The sequence below is a fragment of the Pyrus communis genome, chromosome 15 (assembly GCF_041283825.1).
Source record: "Pyrus communis isolate YQ-2024b chromosome 15, ASM4128382v1, whole genome shotgun sequence".
Lineage (NCBI taxonomy): Eukaryota > Viridiplantae > Streptophyta > Magnoliopsida > Rosales > Rosaceae > Pyrus > Pyrus communis.
Window position 1 is genome coordinate 2,767,884 of NC_142579.1, and position 21,239 is coordinate 2,789,122.

The 21,239-nt window shown below is 38.2% G+C and overlaps 3 protein-coding genes across 4 annotated transcripts; 2 read left to right on the plus strand and 1 right to left on the minus strand.

The window, feature by feature from the left end:
• Positions 1–3,074: 3,074 nt before the first annotated feature.
• LOC137739853 (UDP-glycosyltransferase 88F3-like) lies at positions 3,075–5,187 on the plus strand. Its single transcript, XM_068479580.2, has one exon. It carries the CDS (start codon positions 3,549–3,551, stop codon positions 4,992–4,994), a length of 1,446 nt encoding a protein of 481 aa, XP_068335681.2. The 5' UTR covers positions 3,075–3,548; the 3' UTR covers positions 4,995–5,187.
• Positions 5,188–5,939: 752 nt separating this feature from the next.
• On the minus strand, positions 5,940–9,689 carry LOC137711675 (transcription factor bHLH80). Of its 2 annotated transcripts, none has more exons than XM_068450939.2 (5): positions 9,136–9,689; positions 8,925–9,017; positions 8,704–8,769; positions 6,559–6,627; positions 5,940–6,394 (listed from the first exon to the last, which is right to left on the minus strand). In XM_068450939.2, the coding sequence occupies exons 1-5, from the start codon at positions 9,544–9,546 to the stop codon at positions 6,347–6,349; spliced, it is 687 nt and encodes a 228-aa protein (XP_068307040.2). In that variant the 5' UTR covers positions 9,547–9,689; the 3' UTR covers positions 5,940–6,346. The 2 variants fall into 2 exon arrangements, with proteins under 2 accessions (XP_068307040.2, XP_088541243.1); XM_088685117.1 differs by having other exon boundaries at positions 6,206–6,429.
• Positions 9,690–12,630: 2,941 nt separating this feature from the next.
• Positions 12,631–21,239, plus strand: LOC137710671 (26S proteasome non-ATPase regulatory subunit 1 homolog A). The gene is made up of 13 exons (XM_068449766.2): positions 12,631–12,934; positions 13,726–13,795; positions 14,151–14,256; positions 14,547–14,658; positions 14,732–14,900; positions 16,701–17,164; positions 17,277–17,412; positions 17,507–17,758; positions 17,846–18,066; positions 18,290–18,548; positions 18,675–18,907; positions 19,848–20,367; positions 20,588–21,239. Exons 1-13 carry the CDS (start codon positions 12,792–12,794, stop codon positions 20,918–20,920), a joined length of 3,018 nt encoding a protein of 1,005 aa, XP_068305867.2. The 5' UTR covers positions 12,631–12,791; the 3' UTR covers positions 20,921–21,239.

Here is a 21,239-nt window from a genome sequence, read left to right on the forward strand (position 1 = left end):
GTTGAAAGAGTGTGAAGAATTGAAATAAAATGTGGTAAGATAGTATTGAAAGGTGAAAAATAATGTGAGACAGTTTGTAGAAATAGCTTAGGTATTTATTAAAAAAAAATTAGAATTTTTTTTTTTTAAATTTCGTTCTAAAATAAAAAAATAAAAAAAAATTCAAAATCTAACGGTTAGTTAACGTCAACTAGCAAGTGGTTGTGCAGATTAGGCCCCTTAAATCGGGTGGGTTGACTTCCTTTGGCTAGCTGGCAAATCTTGTGGCTATTTTATGGGCCAGCCCTCGGTTGAAGACTAGTTTTGTGTCAAAACGGGGCTATATTTTGTCATATGGCCCTTTGACCAGGTCAGTTGGAAATGGCTTAAGGCCCAAAGGGTGCGTTTGTTGCACCAAACTATCTCGAACTGGATTAGCTTCAGGAACTAAGTTGGACTAACTTAGAATAGACTAAGGTAGACTAACTTAGTGAAGCATTTGATGAAGTGTTGGACTAAATAGCAGAACATTAAAAAAGTAATTAATTTTTTCAAATCATAAAAAAAAGGGGCTGTCAAATTATGTTCATCTTCCTGCACCCAACTCCTCCATCACAACCAAGAACGCATCTTGCCACAAATTATAGGTGCTCCTGGAACATCGCAGCCCAACTCCTCTGTTAATTCCTAGAAACCCGACACAGTGCCCAGGCCTGAATTGACTGACCCAGAGACTGAGGCGTAGTGATGTCAAGCTGATGTGGCGTTAGTCATGTTTCATATATATATATATATATATATATATATATATTATTGCGTTGAGTGCGTGAATTACACTCGTGAGTTAAGGTGCATCAGCCGACACGATTTCAGGAGTGGGGTTTGCGTGCAGGCACACTAACGACTCCGGATTTTGGAGCGACGTGGCATGACCTAAGGCGTTGGATTTCCACCGGCTGTAAAAAAAAATTTGAAAATTCAACCCTATCAGCTAGGTGATGTGTCACAATCTAGACCATTAGAATTTCTGAACTTGAAAAAAATAAAAAAAATTGGAATTGTTACCGTTATATTACGTGTCACAATCTGAGCTGTTGGATTTCAATTTTTATTTTTTTTGTAATAAAACGGTCCATATTAATTAAGTTAAAAAATATATTAAAAAATACAAAAAAATTATAATTTTTTCCTCTAAATACCTAACTATGCTCTTCCACCTTATACCACGATTCAATATTTTCAAGTACTTTCAACCAATCTTTCTCTCAAAGTTTTCATATTTGCAAAAAAAATGACTAATAATGCAAGTTTAGATTGGTCAGTCATTTAAGATCTTATATTGTGTGATGTAGGGGTCAAGCCACTCATGTCCTGATTACGAGTAATGAGCAAAAGTTGTGAGAACTTTGGAAGACGGTTCGAGCCACTCCTATCCAAAATTATAATAAAATTATCTTATATTACTTTATAAAAAAAATAATGTTTAAATACTGCCTATGTTATTTAGTTTACAGGTTGAGATGCACTTTAACAACTAATGTTCACTAAAGAGAGTAATTGCCTTCCTCAATAACTTAGAGAGTAATAGCCTAGGGATATTTTAGGGGTGGAGTTACCGTTAGTAAAAAGATTAGATTGGAATAATTTAATAATTACTTTAAGGTATATTAAAAAATGAATATAAAAAAATTTGACCAACTTAAAATGTATGGGTTATGTAACTTATGTTTAGCTACGCTTTATATAATTTAATTTTGATCATACACTCAATATAATACAAAAGTCACAATTTACTCTTTAAAGGTTAAAATTCGTTCGACTTTACTATGTTTTTATTTTTTATTTTGTCAAATAGTTGTTAAAGTAGCTGATGTGGATGGGTAAAAATGTAATAACATAAGTTTAATTTAGCTACGCCTCATAAAACTAGGTTTGATTGCACTTTATGTTCTAAAACTCGATTTAATCCTCACTCCTCTCTAGAAACTCGATTAGCTCTTATGTTTTCACATTTTTTGTTGGTAAATAGAACTTTCATTACAATAAAAATTAGCATAAGGCCCAAAAGGAACCCAATAAATAACAACAAATAAAGTAAAGGGCCCAAGTAAAGTGAGAGTAGGAACCCAAGATACAACGAGAGATCCTCACAAACTTAGGCTCGTATGCTGCGATAACAAACAACAAAAAAAAAACCCTAATCTCAAGCAACATAAACCAGATTGCAGTTGCTGCAACATCTAAGGGTGCGTTTGTTGCACCGAACTATCTCAGATTGAATTAGCTTCAGGAACTAAGCTGGATTGGCTTAGAATAGACTAAGTTGGACTAACTTAGTGAAACGTTTGGTGCAGTGTCAGACTAAGATGGGAGGATATAAAATCAACTAATTTTCGGACTTTCTACAACCACAATTGGAATCAAACATGCATCCAGAACCCCAAACGTTCATCACAATAACAAAAAAATTTCCAACAAAAAAGGCAAAATCTTTGAACATTAGGGCTCGACCATTCGATTAGGGTTTGATAGGGATTGAGTGGGAATTCGAAGGATTATCTGATTTGGGGATTTAGGGTTTTTGGTGGTTGCTAGATCGTGAAGGGGAGGTGCGTTGAGAGAGAGGCGTTTCTGATTTATTGGATGTCGTCGTCATCGCGGTCGAAAATGGTTGAGGATGCTAGGAAGACGACAACATTGAGTAGCTTCGAAAGGCGAGGACGAGAACGTGAAAGAGAGACGCTCTTAGCAGGCCCATGAGTTTTGGGGGGTCTCGCTAAGACCGTTTAGTGAGGCCTCCAATCCGGGTGAGTGAAACTTAGTCCCACTTAAGTTAGTCCACACAAATAACAAACAAGGGATTGGACTAATTGTTAGTCCAGTGAGACCTAGTGAAGGGAAACAAACACACCCTAATAGTCCTAAATAAAAGTTGAGACAATCGTAATTAAACTAAGTGACAGTTGTATGAATTTAACAATTTTAATCCACAAATGTTTTGTTCAATTCATGACTAAAAAGAAAGATACGTGGCACATCTCTTGACCAATCGTAATACTATATTAGAAAACAAGATAACAAATAAAAATAAAAATAGAAGGACAAACAAATCATGGGCAACGGAGTAGCGTGGCTATGATGTCTTCCTTGTAACTCCCTCTACTGTCCGGTTTTTCTTTTGTTGTGATGTTTGCTTGCCTCGCGGTAGGCTCTCCCTGTTTTGGCTTCTTAGCCCGGGTAATACAATTCCCAGTTTTCTTATAAAAAAAAAATAAAAAAAGAAAAAGAAAAAATCATGGTCAACTTCCTTGTCTTTTTTAATTGACTTGTTGTTTTCCTCCTAACAAGACTTATTGTTTTCCAAACTTCCTTGTCTTTTTTAATTGACTTATTGTTTTCCTCCTAACAAGACTTATTGTTTTCCTCCTAACAAATTGGTTGGGGCGCACGGGCCATTCACCAACATTAATTCTCTTCAGTTGAATTTCTGTTCTCTAATCACTTCAAATTGCAGCACAAAACGCGACACAAACAAATCATAACTACCACCAGCAGTCGCAGCCGCCGCCATGGGAGACGCCATTGTGCTGTACGCAGCTCCGGGGATGGGGCACATCGTCTCCATGGTGGAGCTGGGCAAGCTCATCGTCCACCGCTACGGCCCCCACAAATTCTCCATCACCATTCTCTACACCTGCGGCAGCGTTGTCGACACCACTAGCATCCCCGCCTACATCCGCCGCATCTCCCATTCCCACCCTTCCATTTCCTTCTGCCAATTCCCTCGCGTCACCAATAAAATTACCCCAAACATAAGCGGCGCCGCAATCATGTTCGACTTCATCCGCCAGAACGATCCCCACGTCCGCCGTGCCCTCCAAGAAATCTCTAAATCCGCCGCCGTTCGCGCCTTCGTCATCGACCTCTTCTGCACCTCCGCTCTTCCCATCGGGAAGGAATTCAACATCCCAACATACTACTTCCACACTTCTGGTGCCGCAGTTCTTGCTGCTTTTTTGTATTTTCCCAAGATCGATGAGCAAACCACCGACAGTTTCAAAGACCTCCGCGACACCGTTTTCGAATTCCCCGGATGGAAGTCCCCTCTGAAGGCTATACACATGGTCGAACCGGTGCTCGACCGGAACGACCCTGCTTATTCGGACATGATCTATTTCTGCTCACATCTTCCCAAATCCAACGGAATCGTCGTCAACACGTTCGAAGAGCTCGAGCCACCTACTATCCTCCAGGCGATTGCTGGAGGCCTGTGTGTTCCTGATGGGCCAACTCCGCCTGTGTACTACGTTGGTCCATTGATTGACGAAGAGAAAGAATTGAGTAACGATGCAGCTGCGGCCGAGGAGGAGGACTGCTTGTCATGGCTCGATAAGCAGCCAAGACGAAGCGTGCTGTTTCTCTGTTTCGGAAGCAGGGGATCCTTCCCGGCTGTTCAACTGAAGGAGATAGCGAACGGCTTGGAGGCGAGCGGGCAGAGGTTCCTGTGGGTGGTAAAGAAGCCGCCGGTTGAAGAGAAAACAAAGCAGGTCCATGGAGTTGACGACTTTGATTTGGAGGCTGTGTTGCCAGAAGGGTTCTTGGAGAGGACGGCAGACAGGGGAATGGTAGTGAAGTCATGGGCGCCGCAGGTGGTGGTGTTGAAGAAGGAATCGGTTGGTGGGTTCGTGACACATTGCGGATGGAACTCGGTACTGGAAGCAGTGGTTGCAGGGGTGCCGATGATTGCTTGGCCGCTTTACGCGGAGCAGCAGATGAACAGGAATGTTCTGGTGACGGACATGGAAATGGCGATCGGGGTGGAGCAGAGAGATGAGGAAGATGGGTTCGTGAACGCGGAAGAAGTGGAGAGGAGAGTGAGGGAGTTGATGGAGTCGGAAGGAGGAAGATTGCTTAGAGAGAGGTGCAAGAAAATGGGGGAGATGGCTTTGGCTGCTTTGGGAGAGACTGGTTCGTCCACCAGAAACTTGGTCAACTTTGTTAGTAGCATTACATAACTGTGCAAGTTTTGGGTTCGCATTTTCGCATTTGGATTTCGAGACGAGTTGCGCAAGGGCAAACACTCTTAACCAACTCCGCAAGTCTAATTCAAAATTTTAGTTTTATATACTTACGGCTTGTAACAAATGAATGCATATGAAGTTTTCTTTTCTTACTGAAATGAGGATCGCCATGTGCATTTGTTCCGCATCCTTCCCGCAACTCATCATATATTCCTTATTCATCTCTCATTCTCCCTCGTATTTGTTTTTCATATCTAACCAAAATATAAAAACTAAAAACTAAGTAGTTATCGAATAGACCGTACATTTCTTACTCTATATGGGTTTTTATTCCAAACTTTGTGCAATTTGCTGAAATTATCAGAAATCATCTAATTATGGTAACAAATTTCTGTTCATGTACGAGCCAACAGCTAGCGTATGCTCTCTTCTGTACATCAAGCTCCAAAAGACTAAACTGCCGTTAGACCTCCTAAACTATTACTCTAGCTGAAACTGACCCTTAAAACTAATTTTTTTGGTAAAATAACTCCCTGAGCTATATGAAATTAGCCAATTTTAATGCCTCACCATTAGATTCGATGAAATTCATCCTCTTTGCCGTCAAATCCTAGCACCCGATTCCCACTTGAGGGTTAAAGTCATGCCAGTATTTGATGGCAAAGTTGATGAAATTTCATTGAATATGATAGGGGGGGTTAATTGGCTGATTTCAAATAATTCATACAGTTGATTGCACTTAGTGGAATAAGGCTTCGTTGTGGTATTTAAAACAATCATCAGCCATGTGCAGGTTGATAGTCTCTCACCTGAATCCTCCTTTATTCCGATGACAACAGACACATCGAATCTCAATATCACTATGCTACAAGGTAACTGAATATAATTACCGCTCCGAGAATTTCACAAGCGATTTACTAATTATATAGCTCCATCACGGAACAGAAAACTTTATGAATATAAACATTTAGATACACGAAAGTAAACATTACAGATGCATACATGAAGCGTGTTAAGAACAAAATAAAATAAAAAATCTTGCCATTCTAATGTACAACTACAATAATAATCTGTTTCCTTGGAAGCGACAACCAAAATCATACTGATTGAACTTTTCCAAGTGGAAGCAGCTAAGCGCGGAATCATGGAATCTAGGTATGGCACTCTTACATCTATATATTGCAGAAGAATGCAACATAGAAAATGGTGTATCTCGAATTACTAGGTAAGTCTCTTAGGAATCGTTATCAACAGGCCACCAGCATGATGAACCTTGGCTGAAATTAATATATCTAGTAATTACACTAAACAGTAGGACAGTAAGAGGCATTTCGGGTACCTTCTGATCATTCCTTAGCTATGCATTTGCACCTGCGTTGATCCTCCAAAAGTTCCTGGCATGTTTCGAATTTTTTAGTATGCAACTTCCCTTCAATTACCTCAATTACACCGCAGACAGACATAACATCTTATTCAAAAGATGGAGCAAGAAAGGAAAAGCTAATGTAAATTTTTTCCGTTCAAATCTTTCCCAATTGTCTCCTCAGAGGAATAATACCTGAATCTGCTTCTGAAGAAACTTCACATACTCCACTGCCTCGTCTAACATATCGGCAGTATTAGTTTGCTGCAAGGAAAATCAACAGAAGCACCCCATCAAACAATTGTAAGCTATTGTCCGCTTAGTTTCATAAACACATGATAAATTTTGACAAAATTCACATACACAATTTTCAGATTTTGAAGTTATTCAAAATATCTTCTTGTTTCTATTCTTTGTGCAAAGTTTTAAGATAGTTCTACAAATTCTAGGGTATGGGATTCTAAAGACACAGAGTTTTATACAGAAATGTTTTTTGGTCACCTGGTCAATAAGGAATGCATGGTCATTCTCCCTTGAATTTGATATCAAGGGTTGGATATGCCTTTAACGTTCTAATCTCAACCCTTGATATCTAATCAAGGGCGAGTGACCATGCATCCTTGGTCACCAGGCGACCAAGAGAATGGGACTCAAGTTTAATATGTAGAAACTATAATCTCAATAAATTGTAAAAATTCAAGGGTGAATTACCATGCATTCCTTATTGGTCACCTGGTGAAATTTTATTTATGAAAAGTAAAAATTTCATCACACACGATAATCTCAATAAATTGCAGAAACTATTTAGAAACCGACGCCCACTATAATGCCAAACAACACACTCGTCCCCACAAAAAGGATACCTCCTCTCCTCGTACTCCTTCAAAATCCTTGCATTCCTTTATACAAAAATGTTCAAAATGCATCAGCTCCATCATATTTGCACCTTTTCTGCTCCACTGAAGGCACAACCTCTCTCGTTTATAAAGTATGCATGACTAGGGAATCAATCATAAAAGTCAACCTTGCCTCCCTAAATAACTTTCTCCATAATCAAGTGAGACCAACGGCCCAAATAACACTATGTTCACCAACTTATACATATTCTTTTCAATAATCTCTCTGCTAATGGCTCCACCCGCAGGCCGCAACCATGCAACTTATTCCCTCACATAACATTTGTCCCATACAATGAAAAATGCTCAAGTGCTACTCTCTTAAAGGATTTCATTCTCTCAAATTCTTCAATACGAGATTCAAGTGATTCAGTTTGAAGCAATAAAAGCATTGATATCACATCAGCATTATAGCAATGATTACCGTGTGTAGAGAAACTCTATCTAAATAGCTCCCAAGCCAAAGAGTACTTGCAACCTCTATCTGGAAAAATGTTTTACTGTACTTTTGTCATATTATTGTAATTTTCTTGACTGACTTTTTCTTATCTAAAGGAGATTGTCCTTGTCAGTAAAATTAAGTCCTAACTTGTTACCCTATGTTGATGGCAAGAAGCATAATTACATATCATTTTTCAGAGCGCCAAAAAAGTTTTTAACCTTATAGATTTAAATTTTCTAAGCTTTAATCACGAATCACGCTTCCTGATTTTTAAGTATGCCATTATCTTTGACCATATATTTAATATTCTGATCATACAGAAGCTCCAAACATATCTCACTAGCTGGAAGCCGAATTTAACCCCCAGGATGACAAAATAAGAACAGTGCTAATTTGAAATACAATGGGTGCTTACAGTTTACTGCAGATCATGATAACTTTGCATCTCAATAAAAAACTAAGAAGTTGCAAAATACGAAAGTACACAAGAAGTCTTTTAAATGCTTATTAGCCATTAAATTTGATGCAGAACCCTTCATAAACCGATGACCTATCACGGGGATAATTTTTTTGTAGAAACCACACATACTTGAAAGGTGTTGTACCCACCAACCTTGGTTTTCATCTTCTACATTGATGTACTTTTCAAACAAGCATCCTTTACCCACCAACCGTTTTCATCTTCTACATTGATGTAATTTTCAAACAAGCATCCACGACGCTTAAAGGAAAGTTGATGCAACTTAGTCGTGTTACGGATTCTAAAAATTTGTCTTAAACTAGATAGTTATTGCCCAGATTTAAAACATATGTAAAGGTTTATTATATAGTAATGAATACATCAATCATATACTTTACCGGCGCCCTAAGACTTGTTTCAAGTATGTCTGCACTGCAGAACTAGAAGAACCAAAATGTGTAGAAAACCGGCGCGCCCTAACGGCACTAAAAACGAAAAAAGGAAACTGAAAAGGAGGAATCTTGGAGGGTGTATGTATGTACCTTATCCATGTTGGGCACCAGCTCTTGTAGCTTCCTTATGCGGTCACTGATCCTAGTCCTCCGGACCTATAATATTACGAATTAACCCACAAAGTTAAGTTTGAAATCTTTACTAATTAATATAAATAAATTCCTACAACTTTCAAAATTCTGGAGAAATATATGCAATTAGTGTGTAGTTAACGAGTGATTAAGTTACGTTAATGGAAATAATTACAAACCCTTTCAGCAATGCTCCTGGGATGTGTAGCACAACCACGCTTGGCCCTCACCCTGCAACTCACCGAATCCTCCAACCCACCTTCCTCCACTTTCTGCCATTTCACAAATTAACCCAGATTACCAAATTTTAATTTTGATTAATTAATGAATTAAACCAGATTAACAAATTAATAACCAAACAATATATTAAATAAAAAATAAAAAACTGACCACATGTGAGTCGGAGGAAAACTGGTGCTGCTCCCGAACCCTCTTATTAGCAGAGGAAGAAGAGCTGTTTGGGGACAACGACGACGACGACGCAAGGTCGAGGTGGCCCGGAATTCCAAACCCCGAGAAATATCCCCCCGACCCGCCACCGCCGCCATTAAAATCAGCGGGTGAGCTATGCTGACGACTAAGATACCCATCTGCAGCCTCATACAACGCTGGATCCACCGTCGTACAAGGTGTGTTGTCAGCAAGAAGCTCAGTCAAGCACTGGGTGGGCTTCAGTGGGTCCTCTTCGTCCTCTTCAAGCAGCGCTTCTAACCATGTGGCTGGGGCGGAGCTGAACCGCCCGAGTCCGCCTCCTCCTCGACTCAATTCGCCGCCACTGCTTCCGCCGGCTGCCCGTTGCATCTGCTTTGGACTCACACTCACACTCAACTCAAACTCAGCTCTTTGCTTTGCTTAACTGCTATTAAAATAATACCAAAAGTGAATTATTTTCTATTTTTGTTTCTGTCCGTTCTTCTTTTTCTCTCTGAGCTTTTGATAGTTTTCAATATTTGGAGAATGAAAAAAAGGAAAAAGGAAAAAGATGGAGACGGTCATGACTCATGAGGGTCTCTCTTCAACGTTGCATCAAATCAAGAAAAGGAAACAGTTGAGAACACCGTATACGACATGAACACATTGTTGTGTTTTGTGCTAATAAAATAAATATGTTTTAATAACATACTACGTCACGTGTGATAAAATTTTAATTTTTTTTATAGTATCAGAACTAGATAGATTGTTTAAAGTGTGAAGCTTTACGCTTACACATGTTTCATGTCAATCCATTTATATTGTTCACGTGTTAAATTTGAAAGCTCATCACATGTAAATAAACGTGTTAAGAATAAATCAGCGCATTGATAGTTTCAATATTAAAGGAAAGAGGAAAAAGATGGAGACAGCACTTGAGGGAGTGAGCGACTCAGACCATCACTAACTTATTGCTTTATTACTTTTGTTTTCTTCTCACTTCAACGTTGCACCACATCAAGAAAATGAAACCGTTGAGAACAATTTAACGATTTATACGGCATGAACACAATGTTATGTTTTGTGCTAATAAAATAAAGATATTTTAATAATATAGTACATAATGTGTGATAGATTAATAACTTTTTAATAGTATCATAACCAGGTTATCCCAAGTGTGAAGCCTAAGGCTCACACTTGCTCCACGTCAATCCGTTTGTGTTGTCCATATGTTAGGTTTGAAAGTTTGTCATACGTGAGAGAGCATGTTGCGAATAAATCCTCGCATTGATGAGAAGATGAATCTTACATGTGCTTATAAATAAGTTATGCTACTTATACTATCAATTGATTTATGGTGGAATCTCAATTTGCTTCAGACAGAAAAATGACATGGTTAAATTGAGTACATAATATTGCAATATCCATTAAACCTGTGATATGATTAAATTGAGTACATAATAATTATAATTTTCCCTTAAAATAAAAGATATGCGTCAAACTACGATCTAAAGCGTTCTGAAAATGACATGATAACATCCAAAATGAAATATGTGTTTTGCAAACTCTTATAGCTCCTCCTTGATTTTGTATAATTGGTAAATCAACGGTGAGTGAGTATCAATGACGTGCAGGTTACGTGTAGGGTCGGTAACATATGTATGTAAGGCTGGACTGCTCCAACGTCAGCGTTTTTATGGTCTAATAAGTTTAATAACGGTGTCTTCAATGTCACAGAGAGTGTCAAGCCCCACACGAGACATGGCGCGTGGATGAACGTGTGGATGAAAATGGATGCAATGGTTGACATTGATGCGTGGAGGTGGATTATGGTAGGCAGGTAGATATTTAATCTGTGGAATTTGTGTTATATGCTTTTTGTGGAAAATTTAAGGAGGGGAGACAGCTAGGGTACCCGTTCCACAAATGCTCACCACAATCAGAAAGTGGTTATGCTTGTACTTGCTTTCTTCTGTTCTGCTCTGCCAAGGGGTTTGTGCCCTGATAATTTGGGCTTGGCAATGTATTTGGGAAGGGTATGTATGTGATTTTACAAAAGTGGGACTTCTTGTATGGGCTGAAATGTCTTTGGGAAGGGTATGTATGTGATTTTACAAAAATGGGACTCCTTGTTTGGGCTGAAAACATGGGTCTGTTCAAGGCCCAACCCACTGAATTCTGTTTGAAGACTGATGGGTATTTAATTTGAAGGCAAATGGAAGTACGAAGTCCGACAAATTCAAAAGTGCTTTATGACGTGGCAATTATGGGCTGCAAAAACCCTCTTCCACACGGAAGCAAGAATGGTCAGTCGAGTTTATAGAAGAAAAGTATTTTACAATGGCAATTATGTAGTTTCAATCAGAGGAAATGAACTGACAGGGAAATGTATATTCTAGAAGAAAGATGTGGTTCTATAGAAGGCAACATAAGGGAAGAAGATAGATCAAGGACACTCAAGCTCAACTCAACACAAAAAAATTTGAAAGCTTTGCAGCCTACTTTTCATACATTCCTTTTTGTAGTTCAAACACTCTTACTTTTATAGCTCTATTACTTTCTTTGTAGTATCAATTTCCTGTATTGAAATTCTTTTCCCAAAACACATCTTGTACTTGTAAGAACTCACGTCAATGGGCAATTGATCTTGCCCGAATAAGTTTAGACTTCGCTCGAATATTTGTATTTATCATTTACTTTGAAGTTATTATTTTGTGCAAGTTATTGTTCTTTCGATTAACATTTGACAAGCTTTTACATTGCCCTTACATTCAGGTTTTCACTTTTCTATCTGTTTGTCTTGCTTTCTATCATTCTCTTTACATAAAAATTGCAAACTGACATAGGGTTCTAATCAGTTTTTGGTTCTTGCCATTAACATAAAGAAAATATAAAGTCCTTGTCACCAAGGCATAAAAAAGAACTTAACATATATATAACCCTTTTATGGCACAGTCCTTTTGATCACAAAGTTGAATTACTTGTAACGCAAGCAAGCAACCTAAAACAAACTCATTTAAGATAGCCTGAAGGCCTACTCAAAGCTTGTCAAAAGTAATCTTAAACTGACACAGAGTTTACCACAAATGCAGAAGGAATTACGGCACCAACAATTATATCATTAATATTTGATCGTTATTTTGTTAATCCTTATTCACTATGTTATTGATATTTTATTGATATGTTGTCGATATTTAATTTTCATTGACTGTGTATTTAAATATAAATTATGATCCGGAAAACGTTTTTTACACATATTTTTTACACACATTTTATAGGTTATATTTCATTACAATGATTCTAACCATCTATGTGACATTCATAAATCATTCTTTATGTTCTCGACTACTGCGAGTTTTTGAAAAATTTCAATCCGTCTAGTAGTTACTTCCTACAACGTCCTCTCTGTCATGCCAGTGTTACTTTTTTACTTCAACAATTTGAGGGTTTAAATGTAACAAAAAGTCATGCAGGGGGTTGATAGTAATTTCATACAAAAAAAAAAACAAAAAGAAGTAAACCCGCACTCTGCATCTTTATTATTCGAGTGTTGGTTTCGAATCTGCGTCTGGCAAAACGCGAATCGCAGGGAACCCGATCGGAAATTGCGTTAATCGGTGTACGGTGGTGTAGCTATGGCGACTCTGGTGAGCTCGGCCGGTGGGCTACTAGCGATGCTGAACGAGTCCCATCCTTTGCTCAAGCTCCACGCTTTGTCCAACCTCAACAACTTGGTCGACAACTTTTGGCCCGAGATCTCCACCAGCGTCCCCATCATGTACTCTCTCTCTCTCTCTCTCTCTCTCTCTCTCTCTGACACACATTTATTTTCTTAATTTTTTTCTGAATGCTTGTGATTTAGGGTTAGTGTTTTGGCTTGTTCTGAGAAGAATTGTTTGAATTTTTGTGTGTGTGTTTATTTTGGAGTATTGAGTAGTTGAAAGGACGTGTGAACTCGAATAATTTGTTTTGTTTTCGATTTTGTGCGAATGGGATAAGGGTTTCAATTCTTAGTGCCAGTTATGAAATTAGGATTATTTTAATGAGAACGGAATTGGATTTATGTGTTGGATTGCAATTGTTTTGTGGGTGCTGGTGGAAGAGTGAGCGTTGTGTAGGATGGAGTAATTGAGATCATGGTTTAGGCAGAGTAGGCTATGGAAGCAGATAATGGGGTTTCCATTGTCTTCAATTCGGCGTTGGGCAGTTGAATTGTACTTTTAAGGCAGTGTTGAGAAATTAGACTTTGGATTGATATTACAACGAACATGGAGAAATGCAACTAAGTTTTTCTGCGTTATTTTCGAAAACTTTGATTTTCCAGATACTTAAGAGGAACTGAGGACGAATATTTCTTGCTCCTCGTTGCCAGTGTCCAGTCAGTGCCCCTGGCAGTGGCAGGGTGTTCCTTATTTGATTCTTTCTCCCTCCATAATCTTGATCAGTCAATGGTTCCTGGAATTTTTTTTGGAGGCATTGAGATATATTCTTGGAATAATCAGACTAGGTTCATGAATAATAATATATGAGCCAACAAAATACTTATAAAGATGTCTTATTGTTTCTCAGAGAAAGTTTGTATGAAGATGAAGAGTTTGATCAACATCAAAGACAACTGGCGGCGTTGCTTGTGTCAAAGGTAAAAACTGTGCAGCCTACCTTTTGGAATTAGTGTGGCAGTTCGAAGATGATTTTCCAATCAATCAATTTGGTTGCAATTTTGCACACAAATAAGGTTGGGAAAGTCTATTGGCAACCTGGGCCCTGTAGGCCGAATTTTGTAAAGTTGCATTTTTTTCCTTCGAACAACCAAGAAATTCTTGAAAAACATCAATGAATTCGTAATACTAAGTATTTGCATGCAATCTGACTGGTTAAATTTGAAGTTCGTGTGTCTCTTTTTCATTTGTGGGTGCAAAATTTCCTATTTTCTTCTGGAATGTAAGCTTAACTACTTCAATCTTTTGTTTGCATGATCTTTTTCCTCACTCCAGGTTTTCTATTATTTGGGTGAACTTAATGATTCACTCTCCTATGCCCTTGGAGCTAGTGCGTTATTTGACGTGTCAGAGGATTCTGATTATGTCCATACTCTTCTAGGTAAGCATATTTTTGTAAGTATGGTACTCTAAGGTATTAAAACTGACTTCACTTTGTAAGCGAAGACTGTGATAAGTAGAATTTACGATGTACTTTGAGGGTTAGAAAACTGTGAAAGGACAATGCAAGCAGGTTGAAGATATCTCAAACTAGATAATCAACTTTGCTTTGTGATCTAGTAGAACATCATCTCCAATTTAGTATTGTTAGAGGTGGATTTGTATGGAATTTTGAGGATACACAACCACAATTTATTTACATGACATATTTGGTTGTTTGCTCCTCCTCAGCTAAAGCTATAGACGAATATGCCAGTCTTAAGTCTAAGGCAGCAGAATCAAGTACTGAAGCAGCAAATGTGGATCCTAGATTGGAGGCAATTGTAGAGAGAATGCTGAATAAGTATGCAGGCCCCTAGTGTCTTTAAAAACAGTACTTCAGTACCTTTGGTTTTCTTACTTGTTTTCCCCTTTAGGTGTATCATGGATGGAAAGTATCACCAGGCTATGGGGATTGCAATTGAATGCCGAAGATTGGATATACTTGAGGAAGCAATCACAAAAAGTGATAATGTGCATGGAACTTTGTCATATTGCATAAATGTCTCTCATTCCTTTGTTAATCTTAGAGAATATAGATGTGAGGTAAGATGATACCTTGTTGGCTTGTAACTTTTAAATACATTTGATTCTTTTGATAACATGAAAATGTGTGACTTCATATCTCCTTTTTTGGCTAACATTTTGTTAAACACGTTGATATAAGGATAGTAGAAGCATTTACCTTTTGTTGATTCTTGAGGCTATATATGTCTATAACATGGAAGATTTGTTTAAACTGGAAAGTATCATCTCTATGTATAACGGGAGAAGGGTAATTTGGTGAAATATTCATAATACCAAAAGTTGCCATCAGGCATTTACAAAATGAGAATTTAATTATCAAGGACAAAATAGTAATCATATAACATTTTGAATTGAAAAAATTTTGAATTAAAATTTTAAAATAAGTTACACACTCCACACATTGTGGGTGGTTACTGACTTTTTTGAATTCTTTTATATTTGTCTAATTCTTTTAAATTACACAAATTATAAGTTTAAACTTTTTTGTTCAAATAAAAATTAAGTTATAAAAAAGCTAATTGCCAAGCGGCTTGTGTCTTATTATATTGTTCTCTTTAAAAGTTTATATATTTTTTATTCTCTTGAGAAGTTCACAGAAATGCAGTGTTTAAAGAAAAAGATGTATGATACATGTATAACAAAGGTGTGCATGGATAGTACAGTACATTGCATAGCTTTAACATGTGTTTGCACGTTCATGATGTAGTTTAGATTTCTGTTCCATAATAATTTTGTATTCATATAATATTGCGTTTAAATAACGTGGAGTTAATTAAAATAGGAGAAAATCATTTAGAGCTCTAGCGGTTCTGATGATGGTGTTCTGGATGTTCCAGTAGATATTGAGGACTAGAGTTTTGAGTGAAAGAAAAGCCTTATTTGGTAATTACAAACAATGTCGTAGTACACCTGGAAGACAAATTTTAATTCCTTTTTGGACGTTCTTTGTTGATATATGAATGTTGGGTTACTTTTTGCCAAATTATTGGGAAATGTGTTCCAACACTCAGTTGGAGGTGTTTTGATGGGTACACATGCAAGATGGGACGAATTACATGGTTCTTATGTAGGAAAGCTAGGTTATAAATCTTAGAGGTGTTCTCTTCTTTCTTCTTTCCTCTGTATGCCAGGTTACATGCTCTGAAGTTAAATCTTGATGTTAGAGAAAGATGGGGATTTAACTGGTTTGGAACCAAAACCAAAGGCTTTCAGATGATTTGATAGGAAATTGTCTGTTGTCTTTTTTTTTTTGTGGCCTGTTGGTGTCTCATTTTCTTTATTATGCTTCCTCAAGTGTCATGTTTGATAATTTCTCACACTTTGAGAGAAGGGACTCTGTAGTCTTGCACAATACATGCATGTTATAGCTTGAGTAGTGATGTCGAGACATCTAGGTCAAAAACCTCTGGCAAGAAACACTTGTTATTTAGTTATATAAATTCAAAGGATTCTATTTCTTTTCCTAATCTCATTGGGGTCTCTGATACAACATGTTAACGCTCTAATTTTCATGATTATCTGATGATCCTATCTCTTCATTATGGCCAATTTTCTTGTTTGACAAAAGGTTCGTTTATATACATTAATTAGATTGTAGTGGCTATAGTTTAGTGGTAAAAATATGATTTGTTGATTTGTTCTATAATCCTTTGATGGAGAGAAGCACCCAATCCTTTACCCCTCAATGCTTTCTGCTGAGTCGATTATTTGAATCAAGTCATGCATTTACAGATGTTGGTTATTTGAATCAAGTCATGCATTTACAAGTGTTATTCTGGGGTGTGAGACTTTTTTTTCTGCTTTGATTCTGTGTGACAGGTACTTCGTCTTCTGGTAAATGTGTATCAGAAACTGCCTTCTCCAGATTACTTGAGCATTTGTCAGTGTCTCATGTTCTTAGATGAACCTGAAGGTGTTGCAAGCATATTGGAAAAGCTTTTGCGTTCTGAAAACAAGGACGATGCGCTCTTGGCATATCAAGTAGCCTTTGATCTCATAGAGAATGAACACCAAGCTTTTCTCTTAAGTGTGAGAAATCGCCTCTCACCTCCCAAGCCTCAGCCATCAGAAGCTGCGCAGCCAGAAGCCAGTGAAGCTGCAACAAATGAAAGTTCTGCTCCTGAGGATGTTCAAATGACAGATGGAGGTTCTACTTCTAATGTGAGCGTGCTTGAAGATCCAAAAGAAGTGATCTATTCTGAGAGGCTAACAAAAATTAAAGGAATTTTGTCTGGCGAGATGTCGATACAGTTGACTCTACAATTTTTGTACAGTCATAACAAGTGAGGCTTCTGTTTTCTTCCCTATTGTTTTTTAATGCAATCATCAGAACTTCTGTTTCTTCTGAATTGAGTGGTGGAAAAGTGTTTTGAGTGTTTTGAAATTTGCATATAGGTCTGATCTTCTTATTCTGAAGACAATAAAGCAGTCTGTTGAGATGAGAAATAGTGTATGCCATAGTGCAACTATTTATGCTAATGCAATTATGCATGCTGGAACGACTGTGGACACATTTCTTAGGGAGAATCTGGTAAAGCACATCTCTTAAGTTTTTCATTTGACCACTGTCTCCATTGGCATATTTCTTTGTTATCAATATTGACAACAACAATTTAAATTGTCAGGACTGGTTGAGCAGAGCCACAAATTGGGCAAAATTCAGTGCGACAGCAGGGTTAGGTGTTATTCACAGAGGCCACTTGCAGCAAGGAAGATCTCTGATGGCACCTTACTTGCCTCAGGGTGGTGCTGGTGGTGGTGGCGGCAGTCCGTACTCAGAAGGCGGTGCTCTGTATGCTTTGGGTCTTATTCATGCCAACCATGGCGGGGGCATCAAAGAATTCCTCCGTGATAGCCTACGTAGTACCAATGTAGAGGTGTGTACTCTGTAAATCAGTGATGATACCTTTTTGTGCATATTTGGTATTTTCCAAATTTTTCTAATGGGAGATCTATTGATGCAGGTTATTCAACATGGTGCATGCTTAGGTCTTGGCTTATCAGCTTTAGGAACTGCTGACGAAGAGATCTATGATGACATTAAAAATGTGCTGTATACTGACAGTGCTGTTGCGGGTGAAGCTGCTGGGATTAGTATAGGTTTGCTTATGGTTGGAACTGCAAGTGAGAAGGCTAGTGAGATGCTTGTTTATGCACATGAGACACAACATGAAAAGATCATCAGGTATAGAGAATTGCTTTATCTTTTTAGAGATGCTTGTTTATGCACATGAGACACAACATGAAAAGATCATCAGGTATAGAGAATTGCTTTATCTTTTTTATTCTTGCCTCTCGGCATTCTTTTACTTATACTATACTATTTTATCGAGCAAAGCATGATAATTTGTGATCTGTGGTAGGTATAATACGCTTAAGGTCTTTGCTAACTGTATAATGTGTTACAGGGGGTTAGCATTGGGAATTGCCTTGACAGTATATGGAAGAGAAGAAGAAGCAGACACGCTAATTGAGCAGATGACAAGGGATCAAGATCCTATACTACGTTATGGTGGTATGTATGCTTTGGCATTGGCCTACAGTGGGACAGCAAACAACAAAGCCATTCGTCAGCTGCTGCATTTTGCTGTGTCTGATGTGAGTGATGATGTTAGGAGGACTGCTGTTCTAGCACTTGGGTTTGTGTTGTACTCTGAGCCAGAGCAGGTTGGTACTTTCTTATTTGTCCATTGCTATGCTCTGTCCAAATCAATTTGATGCTGCTGCCCTATTTTATTTTATTTTTTGTTAGCTTATGATGCCTTTGTATCTCCAAAATTGCACAAACTGCAGACGCCGAGAATTGTCTCCCTGCTATCTGAGTCTTACAACCCGCATGTTCGTTATGGTGCTGCTCTTGCAGTAGGCATTTCCTGTGCTGGTACTGGCTTGAGTGAGGCCATATCTTTGCTAGAGCCTCTGACTTCAGATGTTGTTGATTTTGTGCGCCAAGGTGCTCTCATTGCAATGGCTATGGTCATGGTCCAGATAAGTGAAGCCAGTGATTCTCGTGTAGGAGTTTTCAGGTACCGTTATTGTATTTTTCCAACTCTCACTCTCTCTCTCTCTCTCTCTCTCTAAACACACATCTCGTGCAAGCCAATGATCTTAACTGTATTTCTTAGGTTTTCTTTTCAAGGATCAACCATAGGAAAAACTAACCAATTTGAAAATCATTAGGATCTATCTAGACAAAATAAATAGCAACCATAATGTGCTGCAATGCTCACAATGATAATGAAATGGTGAAATGGTTTCCAATTTTGCTGAATTTTGCAATTTTATGGATAATTTTTAAGTGGGTTACTGTCCCTTTCTACCGTGTATACATATACCAAACAAGCACACACATCGGGAGCTTTGAAGGAGGGATTTAGCTTTGCAGAAAAAGGGGGATCGCTTGTGGGGCTTACCCTTCATTATAGTTCAGTATTCTGAACCATCTTTCTATTGAGTACCCATTCAAAGATCTCTATGGAAAAAGTTTATCTGAATTGGAAGTTGTTAACCATTTAATCCTTGGAAAGACTGATTGTATATTTATGTATATGTCTATCCATAGGGGTGGCTTCATATGAGGGATTCCTTTTATGAGCAATTTCTAGGGATAACGTTGTGGGATCCAGCCACAATGCGGTCTAATGATTAGAACCGTTTACTTTTTAGGTTTCCATCCAACATCATCTTTACCAAAAGTCGGCCAAATTGAAAGTCATTAAGTTATCTAACTGTGATCAAATAAATAGATGAATTGTTGTGATAAACATTGAAATCATTGCGCGATGATACTTTTGATGGAGACCTAGAAAATGGACTGTTCAGAACATTGGACCGTAACATTGGTTGAGTCCCACAGCATGGAGTCATATATAGATAAAATATAGTTATCATTTACTTCCAATGATGTCTGAAATTTAGAAAATCAAGTTAACTTGTTTTATTTTTGGTTCTGTTTTTTAACTATAGGCGGCAATTGGAGAAAATTATTCTTGATAAGCATGAGGACACCATGAGCAAAATGGGAGCAATCTTGGCCTCTGGAATTCTCGATGCTGGTGGAAGGAACGTGACCATAAGATTACTTTCTAAGACAAAACATGATAAGGTCACCGCAGTTGTCGGCCTTGCTGTTTTCAGCCAGTATTGGTATTGGTATCCCCTCATTTATTTCATAAGCTTGGCATTCTCACCAACAGCTTTGATAGGACTGAACTCTGACCTGAAAGTGCCGAAGTTTGAGTTCATGTCACATGCAAAACCTTCGCTGTTTGAATATCCTAAACCGACCACTGTGCCAACTGCCACATCGGCTGTAAAACTCCCCACTGCTGTATTGTCAACGTCAGCAAAGGCCAGCAAAGCTAAGGCCAAGAAAGAAGCAGACCAGAAGGCAAATGCTGGAAAATTATCCGGGGTGGAGGCTTCATCTTCCAGAGCAAATACTGAGAAAGGAAAATCAAGTGAGAAGGGTGGGGATTCAATGCAGGTAAGTCCTGTCTCACCCCTTCCTCTTATGCAATTTCAGAAAGTTCAATGTTTACGGTTTATGTTTCTTCCGAAAGTTGCTCGGTTTATATTCCATAATCATCAAGTTGTTTATCTATACACAGTACACACAAACAGTGGTTACTATTGGAAGAAAAAGGAACTATGATTAGAACCATGTACTTTACAGTCTTTTAGTTTCTGATCCATCCTTTTGCCAGGTTGATGGCCAAGCGGAAAAGAAATCAGAGCCTGAGCCTTCTTTTGAGATATTAACGAACCCTGCTAGGGTGGTTCCTTCTCAGGAGAAATATGTCAAATTTCTGGAAGAAAGTAGATACGTGCCAATTAAGTTAGCACCTTCGGGATTTGTTCTCTTGAAAGACCTGCGACCTACTGAGCCCGAGGTGCTTTCACTTACCGACACTCCGTCTTCTACAGCATCTGCAGCTGGTGGTGTATCAGCAACCGGACAGCAGGATTCTGCATCGACCATGGCTGTTGATGAGGAACCTCACCCACCTCAGCCTTTTGAATACACTTCTAATCAATGAAAGAGGCAAAAAGCGTGTAATGTACAAGGTTGAGTCGAGTATTTTCCCCTCTTGGTGCTAACGGAAGACTTTGATGCAAAACCAAGCACAATGGTGTGTAGTACTGTGACCAAATGTTAGATGTGGCACTCGCTTTCTTTCTCTTTGCTCTACGGAGTCTTAAAATATTGAAGGGTTTCACTTTGCACCCATCTATTTAGGGTCAGTAACGTTTTGGTCCTTGACTTTTATAATTTCTCATTTTACTGCCATTGAGTTATGAGTTCCTACACTTTTGACCTCTCTGAAGTTTAAACATTAATTTTACTTTTACGACTTA

Coding starts and splice junctions, on each gene's coding strand:
- LOC137739853 (XM_068479580.2), top strand. CDS start 3,549: ATGGGAGACGCCATTGTGCTGTACGCAGCTCCGGGGATGGGGCACATC.
- LOC137711675 (XM_088685117.1), bottom strand. CDS start 9,546: ATGCAACGGGCAGCCGGCGGAAGCAGTGGCGGCGAATTGAGTCGAGGA. Junction 8,770..8,924: donor CCAGGAGCATTGCTGAAAGG/GTTTGTAATTAT, acceptor GTAATATTATAG/GTCCGGAGGACTAGGATCAG. Junction 6,628..8,703: donor TGGTGCCCAACATGGATAAG/GTACATACATAC, acceptor TTTTCCTTGCAG/CAAACTAATACTGCCGATAT.
- LOC137710671 (XM_068449766.2), top strand. CDS start 12,792: ATGGCGACTCTGGTGAGCTCGGCCGGTGGGCTACTAGCGATGCTGAAC. Junction 14,257..14,546: donor TTATGTCCATACTCTTCTAG/GTAAGCATATTT, acceptor GCTCCTCCTCAG/CTAAAGCTATAGACGAATAT. Junction 14,659..14,731: donor GTAGAGAGAATGCTGAATAA/GTATGCAGGCCC, acceptor TTTCCCCTTTAG/GTGTATCATGGATGGAAAGT.